Source organism: Peromyscus maniculatus, chromosome 7 (assembly GCF_049852395.1).
Source record: "Peromyscus maniculatus bairdii isolate BWxNUB_F1_BW_parent chromosome 7, HU_Pman_BW_mat_3.1, whole genome shotgun sequence".
Taxonomy (NCBI): domain Eukaryota; kingdom Metazoa; phylum Chordata; class Mammalia; order Rodentia; family Cricetidae; genus Peromyscus; species Peromyscus maniculatus.
In genome coordinates this window covers 17,310,635-17,320,970 of record NC_134858.1, presented here as the reverse complement: position 1 = coordinate 17,320,970, position 10,336 = coordinate 17,310,635, and the positions used below count along the sequence as shown (strand labels likewise).

Genomic DNA, 10,336 nt, shown 5'->3' with positions numbered 1-10,336 from the left:
ACTGCCTTTCCAGAGCCAGGATTACAGCTGAGAGCCACCAGATTAAACTCGAGGCCTCGGGGCCACCTCCGACCTTTCCGGACTCTGCCTTTCTTTCTCCGTCCTGGATCACTCAGGGCCGCCTCACACATACCTAACCACTGGGCTCTCCTGCACCCCCTATGATACTTCCTACAAAGCAGCAGCAAGACATCCATCTACAGTGAAGCCTGGGACCAGGAGGAAGACAGACAGACCACCTTCCCAAGAAGACACAAGATCTCAGATGAAAACAAAAAGTAGTAAAAAAATCTTTTTAAAAGAAGAATCCTTCAGTATCCCCCATAGCCCAGCATCCCTCCCCGGGCAACCAGGTCATGTGAGTGTGATTCCCACGGAGTCCAGTGCTTCAACAGCCCAGGCAGGACACAGGCTGTGGTCCCCATACATGGTGCGCATGAAGTTTCGCACAAAGTCAGGAAAGCGCTGCTCCACGATGCTGCTCCTCAGGGCGCTCAGCAGCTGCAGCTGTGGGGGAGGGCACCAGCATCAGTCCCAGGAGGACCCACAAGGCACCGGTGTGCCAAGAGTGCCCCCACATCATAAACCCAAGGCAAAGCGAGACAGGGCATGTTTGAGGGGCCCGTCCAGGCCACACCCTCTAGATGAGGCACCCCCAAAAGGTCCTTAGGGCCCAGACTCATGACACCCCCAAAGAGGGAACCCCACTTGAGCCATCTACACCACACCCTCAAATAAAAAGGAGCCCCCCCCAGCCTAACCAACTCTGCCCTCAGAGCCAAGACCCCTCCCTCCCTGCCCGGGGCCCTGCCCCCGCACCTGGTAGGCAATGTTGTGCACGGTCAGGTGGTGCAGGGCTGCCGTGTTGTCGCTGTGCAGCAGGGCGTGCAGGAAGGCGCGGCTGTGCCTGCGGGTCACGTGGTTAGCGGCTACAGAGCCTGAGCCCCTCCCCCTCCAATCCCCACCTTCCAAGACCTACTTCCGGCAGGTGGGACAGGGACACTCGGAGTTTATGGGACTGAAATCCTTGGCGTACTGCTGCTTCTTCAACTGCAGGTTCCCGGTGGGCACAAGGGCAGAGCCAAAGCGCTGGGGATGAGGCAGGTCGAGATCACGAGGGGCACGGGGACAAGGCAGGTCGAGATCACGAGGGGCACGGGGACAAGGCAGGTCGAGATCACGAGGGGCATGGGCTCCCACCCCTCCAGTCCCCTGCCCGGGCCTCACCGCTGTCCGTGTGGGGTACACACAGTCGAACATGTCACATCCAAGAGCCACGCAGACCACCAAATCGGTGGCATAGCTGGGGTGCGGCCGTGAGGGTGAGGAGCAGAGAGTCAGCCCCAGGAGGTTTCCCAGGCTTCCCTCCACCCCCAAGTGGACCTCAGGTGACAGCCCAGTGCTCTCTTTTATCTACTTTTGTTCTAAGACTGTACTTTACATTGCCCAGGCTGGCCTTTACTCCCTACATAGCTGAGGATGCCCCCAGAACGTCGTTTACATCAGGCAGTGCCTGTGTGCCACCTCGTTAGCTCCCCAGTAATGCTAACCCCTTCTTCCCGAAAGTACACACCAAAGGGAATGGGAACCCCAGGATCTGCCCCCCACAGCAGGGCTCAGGGCTCTGTCTCCTCCGCCCCAACATACCCAACCCCCATCAGGTATCTCGGCTTGTCCTTGGGCAGCATGGAGGTGCTTAATGCCACCATCTTCCAGAACTGTGCCTTGCTCTCTCCCCCACTCAGACCTCCAATGGCGAAGCCCGGCACATCCCTCTTGGTCATCTCTGAAAGAACAGGTGGCCCCAGCTTAGGAGGATTTAGGATTTTGTGACTTTACAAAAAGTTAGGAGTATATTCTAGTCACAAGGCTACATTTCTTTCAGTACAGCATTCCACTAACTTACCATAAAACCAAGCCTTGAGCCAGGCATTTGGATCCACCCTCGAATCCCAGCCACTCAGGAGACTGAGGCTGGAGGATCAAGAATTTGTCACCAGCCTGGGCTACAGAGCGAGTCCTGGAACAGCATGGTTACATAAAAAGAAGGAAGGAAGAGGGTGGGAGATGATGGGCCAGATGTTAAGAGCACTGGCTGTTCTCTCAGGGGTACCAGGTTCAGATCTCAGCACCCACAGGGCTCACAGTCATCTGTAATTCCAGTTCCAGGAGACCCAACACCTTCTGGTCTTCTTGGGCTCTGCATACATATGATATACATACATGCAGGAAAATATTCATATACAGCAAATAAAAATGGTTTTTGCCAGGCATGGTGGCACATGCCTTTAATCACAATATACCTAGGGCTGCTATGTAAGAGACCATGTCTCAAAAATTAAATAATTAGGGGGCTGGAGAGATGGCTCAGAGATTAAGAGCACTGGCGGCTCTTCCAGAGGTTCTGCGTTCAATTCCCAGCAATCATATGGCGGCTCACAACCATCTATGAGATTTGGTGCCCTCTTCTGGTGGGCAGGCATACATTCAGGCAGAACACTATACATAAGTAAATAAATCTTAAAAAAAAATTAAATAATTCATTTCAAAAATTATAAGAAACAAAGGCTAGAGATAGGAAGAAAGGGTGTGTGTGTGGTAACAGTTTTGGCTTTACATCCTCAAGAAGGACTAGGATGTTCAGTAGTTTGATGTAGTAAACCCATTTTAGGCAGGGGTGTAGCTAAGTGGTAGAGGGTCCTCCTATCAGGGGCAAGACTCTTCGTCTTATCACCAGCCAACGTCCCACGGCAAATCCAGTTTCTGACAACAGTCTTTTCAACTCCGACGGGTGTCACCACCTGAAAGGCCTACCGCACTTCTTCCCCAGGAAGGACCCTGCCCTGACGGACAGACACAGGGAGGGAGGGAGGGCAGAGGCAGAGGGTACTGCTGGGGACCTGAGCTGCCACTGCTGACGCCTGCTGGCGGAGCGCAAGCGCATTTTTATCACATCATTCGTGTGTTCACAGGACACGGAGGCATCGCAGTGGCCAGAGCACAAATGACCGAGTCTGGGTTCCAGGGACCAAACAGCTTGGGAGGCTGGCAGCTTCTTTTTATCCATCAGCCTGCTCACAACCCAATGCTCTCTACACGGATCATCAGGAGAGGCCCATAGCTGAAAGCCAAGTGTATGCCCGAATTTACCATTTTCTAGAAACAGGATTCCAAAGCCAAAATACTAATGCACCCCTGGGGCCCTAGCACTCAGGAGACTGAGGAAGGAGAATGGGGAATTCAAGGCCGCCCTGAACCATATGGGAAATTGGGGAGGAGCTGTGACTCAGCGGGTAGCGAGCTTCATTCGGATGTGTGAAGCCCTGGGTTCCAGCTCAGCAAGGCATCGTCTGAGTCTGGTGATGCATGCCAGGGATCTCAGCACTCTGAAGTGGAGGCAGGGGGATAAGTACAAGATCATCCTCTGCTACACAGTGAGCTCCTGGCCAGCCTGGGCTACATAAAAGCCTGTCATAAGTCAGCCTAATATTCCAACAAAATATGTGAAAAGGGCCAGCGAGATGGCCCCAGGGGCAAAGGCACCGCTACCAGGCCTGGTGACCGGAGTTACACACACACACACACACACACACACACACACACACACACACACACACACACACACGGCGGGAGGAGAGAGGGAGATGGGGGGTGGGAGAGCTAAACAATTAGAAAGTTCAACCTGGGACCAGTATTTGCCTTCATTACTTCCATTTTCAGGACCTGCCCTACTGCACACTGCCTCGGGGCCTTTGGCTCGTGCATCTTGCACTTGTGGCGTCCTTTGCCAGTTAACAGCTATGGCCAAAGCATCACCCTGTGCCTGGACCAGCCCCACCTCCACCAGCACCTGACTCTACCTTTCAGGCAAGTGGTCCGCAGATCGGCATTCAGTCCACCCTGGATGATGGCAAACAGGTTCTGCTTGTCCCGATGCTTGTGGGCTGCGATGCATCTGTCTAGCCAGCGGACCGACCTGCAAGAGGGTCCCAGGTCATACGACCTCTCGTGGCCAGGGAGACAGCAGGGACCGCAGGGCCCGAGTCTTCCTCCCACACACACCTGCGCACAGCCTCCTCCCGCCCCCCCCCACACCTGTGCATGGCCTCCTCCCGCCCACACACACCTGTGCACGGCCTCCTCCCGCCCCCACACACACCTGCGCACGGCCTCCTCCAGCCCCCACACACCTGCGCATGGCCTCCTCCAGCCCCCCCACACCTGTGCATGGCCTCCTCCCGCCACACACACCTGCGCATGGCCTCCTCCCGCCCACACACACCTGTGCATGGCCTCCTCCAGCCCCCACACACCTGCGCATGGCCTCCTCCAGCCCCCCCACACCTGTGCATGGCCTCCTCCCGCCACACACACCTGCGCATGGCCTCCTCCCGCCCACACACACCTGTGCACGGCCTCCTCCCGCCACACACACCTGTGCATGGCCTCCTCCCGCCACACACACCTGTGCATGGCCTCCTCCAGCCCCCACACACCTGTACACGGCCTCCTCCCGCCCACACACACCTGTGCACGGCCTCCTCCCGCCCCCACACACCTGCGCATGGCCTCCTCCCGCCCACACACACACCTGTGCACGGCCTCCTCCCGCCCACACACACCTGTGCATGGCCTCCTCCCGCCACACACACCTGCGCATGGCCTCCTCCCGCCCACACACACACCTGCGCATGGCCTCCTCCCGCCCACACACACCTGTGCATGGCCTCCTCCCGCCACACACACCTGTGCATGGCCTCCTCCCGCCACACACACCTGCGCATGGCCTCCTCCAGCCCCCCCACACCTGTGCATGGCCTCCTCCCGCCCACACACACCTGTGCATGGCCTCCTCCCGCCCACACACACCTGCGCACGGCCTCCTCCCGCCCACACACACCTGTGCACGGCCTCCTCCCGCCCACACACACACCTGTGCACGGCCTCCTCCCGCCACACACACCTGTGCACGGCCTCCTCCCGCCACACACACCTGTGCATGGCCTCCTCCAGCCCCCACACACCTGTACACGGCCTCCTCCCGCCCACACACACCTGTGCACGGCCTCCTCCCGCCCCCACACACCTGTGCACGGCCTCCTCCCGCCCACACACACCTGTGCACGGCCTCCTCCCGCCCACACACACCTGTGCACGGCCTCCTCCCGCCCCCACACACCTGTGCACGGCCTCCTCCCGCCCACACACACCTGTGCACGGCCTCCTCCCGCCCCCACACACCTGTGCACGGCCTCCTCCCGCCCCCACACACACCTGTGCACGGCCTCCTCCCGCCCCCGCCCACACCTGTGCACGGCCTCCTCCCGCCCCCACACACACCTGTGCACGGCCTCCTCCCACCCACACACACCTGCGCACGGCCTCCTCCCGCCCCCACACACCTGCGCACGGCCTCCTCCCGCCCACACACACACCTGCGCACGGCCTCCTCCCGCCCCCCCACACCTGCGCACGGCCTCCTCCCGCCCACGCGCACACCTGTGCACGGCCTCCTCCCGCCCCCACACACCTGCGCATGGCCTCCTCCCGCCCACACACACCTGTGCATGGCCTCCTCCCGCCCCCACACACCTGTGCACGGCCTCCTCCCGCCCCCACACACCTGCGCATGGCCTCCTCCCGCCCCCACACACCTGCGCATGGCCTCCTCCACCCGAGGGCCTGTCACCGTGCTGCTCACAACGTCGTCCAGCTGCATGATGATGTCAGAGCCTAAGGGGAACAAGACACAGAGACCCGCGGGTACCACCACCTCCTTGCCATCATCCTAATATGGCTGCACAGAAGCTAGGGAACTTTTTTGTGCTCTTTTTTTCTTTCTTTCTTTTGTTTTGTTTTGTTTTTTGGGACAGGGTTTCTCTGTGTAGTCTTGATGCCTGTCCTGGCTCTCACTCTGCAGACCAGGCTGGAACTCACAGAGATCCGCCTGCCTCTGCCTCCGGAATGCCAGGATCAAAGGCGTGCGCCACCACGGCCCGGCTTGTTTTCTTTCTTACATATGCCCTCATGGGCCCGTGAGATGGCTCCACAGGTTAACGTGCTTTCCTCCAGGCCTGACTACCCAAGTTCAACCCCCAGGACCCACATGGTGCAAGGTGGAGACAATTCCTGCAAATGACCACCATGGATCCCAGGCTGTTCTCCAGCTCCCAATCCCCCTGCCTCTGCCCCCACTGTGCCCAGCTTTATAGGGAACTGCTGCAGTTTTACCCGGAATCTGAGGCTACAGCTCAGCTAGTATAGTCCAGCACACACAAGGCTTCAGGTTCCATCCCCAGCACTGCATAAAGTGGGTGTGGGGGTTTCGGCCTGTGGCCCCAGCCTTCAGAAGGTGGAGGCAGAAGAATCGGGAGTTTGAAGTTGGGGGCCAGAGTGTTGGCTGCTCTTCCAGAGAACCTCGGTTAGTTCCCAGAAGCCACATGGCAGCCCACAAGTTTAAGGGAACCTTATGGCCTCTTCTAGCCTTGGTGGCCACATACAACACACAGACACACACGCAGGCCAAAATACTTATATACAAAAAATAAATAAAATAAGTAGACATGGTTGGCACAAAAGAAGCAGGAAGATTCCTGTGAGTTCCAGGCCAACCTCGCCTGCATAACAAGATCCAGGGCAGTCAATGATATATAGTGAGATCCTGTCTCAAATCCAACAAAAATAAATAAAATCTTTAAAAAAAATATATTTTGAGGAAAAACAGAACTTAAGGTCATTGTTAGCTACATAGAGCTTGATGTCAGCCTGGACCATGAGACCCTGTCTCAGACAAGATGGAGGCAAGGACTAACATCAAGACTCACTCTGTCTCCCATGCTTGCTCTGTGGTGCAAGAGCACACACCAAGACAGAAATAAACCGCGGCCTCCCTTAGCTCAATGCTGCTTGTTGACAAATCTGACACCCAAAGGCTTACCAAATCAAAGACTGGAGGCCTGGGGCCGTGACTCGAGGCACAGTCTTGGCTTGGCATGTGTGAGGACCTGGGTTACACCCCCAGCTTAGATAGATAGCCAGACAGATTTAGGTGGAATGACAAAACAGATATAAGGACTGAAGGACAACTAGACAGACAGACTATCCCAGCCTAAAGTCATCTGAGAGAAAAGCCAGCATTAAGGAATTTCTTAGATCAGACTGGCTTGTGGCCACATCTGAGACTATCCTGATGAATGGCTGATGTGGGAGGACCCGCCCTCTAGAAGCAGGCTCTCTCTGGGCAAGTTATGCTGTGCTGCATGAAAAAGCCAGCTCTGAGCTGAGGAGGCGGCTTTGTCTTTGAGATCATGCAGTGTTCTTCCTGAGGACCCGACTCCCAGCACCCGGGCAGGCCAGTGCTGTCTGTAACTGCGGGTCTAGAAAATATACTACCTCAGGCGCCTCACTCACGTGTGCACACAAACACATAAGTCAATGTAATAAAAATAAGCCAGGCGTGGTGGTGGTGGTGGTGGTGGTGGTGGTGGTGGTGGTGGTGGTGGTGGTGCAGCACACCTTTAATCCCAGTACTCAGGAGGCGGAGGCAGAAGGATCTCTGTGAGTTTGAGGCCAGCCTGGTCTACAAAGAGAGTTCCAGGACAGCCAGGACTACACTGAGAAACCCTGTCTCAAAAAACTAATAATAATAACAACAATAATAATAATAAATCTTTTTTTTTCAGAGCTGAGGACCGAACCCAGGGCCTTGCGCTTGCTAGGCAAGCGCTCTACCACTGAGCTAAATCCCCAAGCCCAATAATAAATCTTAAAGCAAAATAGCTAACTAAGCATGAGCCTGCGAGCAAGTCAGTGAGCAGCGTTCATCCATGGCTTCTGCTCTAAGACCCTGCCTTGACTGCCCTCAATAATCAACTGTGACCCGGAAGCATATGCCCAATCAAAATGAATCCTTTCCTCCTCAACTTGCACTGGTCAGACTCTTTTATCACAGCGACAGAAAGAAACTAAAACACAGACAGATGGATGACTTTTATCAAAACCAGATCTAGAGGGTAGAAGTCAAGTCCAGGCTGAGCAACAAAACTACATTCTTTCTCCAAAAACAAAAACCAAAAAGGCAGAGCCAGACGTGGGTGAGCATGCCTGTAATCCCAGCAGGAAGAGAGGATCCTGAGCTCCAGTGCGGCCAGCACAGCATTGGGAGATCCTGTATCTAAAATCCAGAACTGGGGCCTTGGTGCAGTGGTAGAGCCCTGCCCACAATCCCTCCGTGACGGATAAAACCTGTGAGATGAATAGTCCCTCTCCTCACTAACTTGCTGTTGGTCATGATGTTGGCACAAGGCTCCAACATCACTCAAAATCTGCACAGTATAAATTGTCCTAGACTGTAGATCAGCTCAGTGAGTAGAGGGCTTATGCAGTGTGCCAAGAGCCCTGGGCCTGATCCCAGCTCAGTATAAAGCCAGGCATGGTGGCATTTGGCGGTAATCCCACCACTCTGGATGTGGAGGGAGGGAGGAGGATCAAGAGTTCAAAGTCAACCTCAGTTAATAAGGCAGTGAGTTCTAGGCCAGCCTAGACTGTGTAGGACTCTGTCTCAAAAATAAGACACAATAAAAATATAAACTCCTAGATGAAAAAAGGGGCCTACAACAACTCCTTTCTCATGCTGTTGCCACTATTATTTCATTAAATTTGTTACTAGAACAGTAACAGCTCGGTGTGGCGGCGCGCGCCTTTAATCCCAACACTCGAAAGGCAGAAACAGGCGGATCTCTGTGTATTTGAGGTCAGCCTGGTCTACCAGGCTACAAACAAGTTCCAGTCCAGTCAATGCTACATAGTAAGACTGTCCAAAATAAAAACAATAAGTAAATAAAGTAACAACAATATGCATACATATGAAACGAAAACAAATCAAAAAAGGCAGCTACATGTCCACCACTGTGTTCCCACTGCTGATATCACGAGTCAGAGATGGAAACAGGGTCTCACTGGGAAGCCCAAGCGGGCCCGGAACCCGCAACAATCTTCCCGCTAGGCAGCCACCGCGTGCACTTATTTCTACGTGTTGTGTTTGCTGTGCTGGGCCCAGCACAGGACCGATTCGTTATCCTCATTTCTGCGGGGTGGATGAGTCCCAGTTCACAGACGTCCCAAGCCGCACGCGGCGTCTCCGCCCCCAGGCCAGCAGCGTCTCTTACCCAGCGCGTTCTGTATCTCCACAGACCTCTCCGGGCTCAAGAGTGTCTCTTCGCCGTCGTAGGGCGAGCGGAAGCGGACGCCCTCCTCGGTCACCTCGGACAGGGAGAACAGAGACACCATCTGGAAGCCGCCGCTATCCTGGGGGGACCCGGCGGCGAAGCTGTCAGGGGACGGAGCCCGGGGCCCTCACCCCAACCTCGGGCGGCGACCCCAACTCACCGTCAGCAGATTGTGGGGCCAGTTCATGAAGCCGTGGAGGCCCTGGGCCTTCCTGATCAGCTCCGGGCCCTGGCGTGCGGGAAGAAAGGCCCGGGTGAGGCGCCCGCCCGCAGCTCCCCGGCCCGGCCCGGGGGAGCCCGCTCAGACTGACGGTCAGGGAGGCGCGTCCCGGCCGGGCTGCCCCCTCGCCGCCCACCGCGGGATCGAATCCACCCACCGGCCTCAGCCCCAGGTGGTAGGTGTTGCCCAAGCAGATGCGGCAGCCCAGGCTGTCCAGCTGCTCCGCGGTGATGCCCTTCATGGTGGCCTGTGTTCCCACCGGCATGAACACCGGGGTGGCCACAGTGCCATGAGGCAGCCGCAGCTCGCCCGCCCGGGCCCCGGAGCGACTGCACTCAGCCACCAGCCGCAGGATCCGCGGAGCGGACTCCAGCGAAGCCGGGCTGCCCGCCGCCGCCATTTCCGGCCCCGGAACCACGTGGGCTGGGACCACAGAGGACAGCGCCATGATGTCTCGAATCACGTGACCTGCGGGCTACGGGGAACCATGGCAACCGACGCCTACCTCCACCTCACTCTGGGGCGCGCGGCTTCCAGATCCCACTGCTGGCCCTTTGGCTGGGTAATGGCTAGATAGCGGCTGGGCGAGCGGAGATACACGCCGCTAAGCCCGATGACCTGGGTTCAGTCTCTGGGACCCAGAATGAGGACCGATTCCTGCAAATTCGTGTGGGCGGACGCACAATGAATGTAATTTAAAAACACGCCAAGACATGTTTTTCTCCTGCTGTATACAATATAACAGCTTGTTACGATGACTCAACTGGAACCCCAAGGTTTGTGAGGCTGAGCAAAAAGGATTGTGTGGAGAAGAGAACAGAACCAACACAGCTTTGATGCTAGCACTGGGAAGGCAGAGGCAAGTGGAGCACTGTGAGTTCAAGGCCAG

General features: G+C 56.4%; 1 protein-coding gene across 1 annotated transcript; it reads right to left on the bottom strand.

Annotated features, from left to right (window-relative positions):
* Positions 1-261: 261 nt before the first annotated feature.
* On the bottom strand, positions 262-9,898 carry Qtrt1 (queuine tRNA-ribosyltransferase catalytic subunit 1). Its single transcript, XM_006986998.4, has 10 exons — positions 9,605-9,898; positions 9,388-9,456; positions 9,168-9,306; positions 5,655-5,733; positions 3,861-3,976; positions 1,648-1,786; positions 1,228-1,303; positions 980-1,089; positions 820-907; positions 262-507 (listed from the first exon to the last, which is right to left on the bottom strand). Exons 1-10 carry the CDS (start codon positions 9,893-9,895, stop codon positions 355-357), a joined length of 1,260 nt encoding a protein of 419 aa, XP_006987060.2. The 5' UTR covers positions 9,896-9,898; the 3' UTR covers positions 262-354.
* Positions 9,899-10,336: the final 438 nt, after the last annotated feature.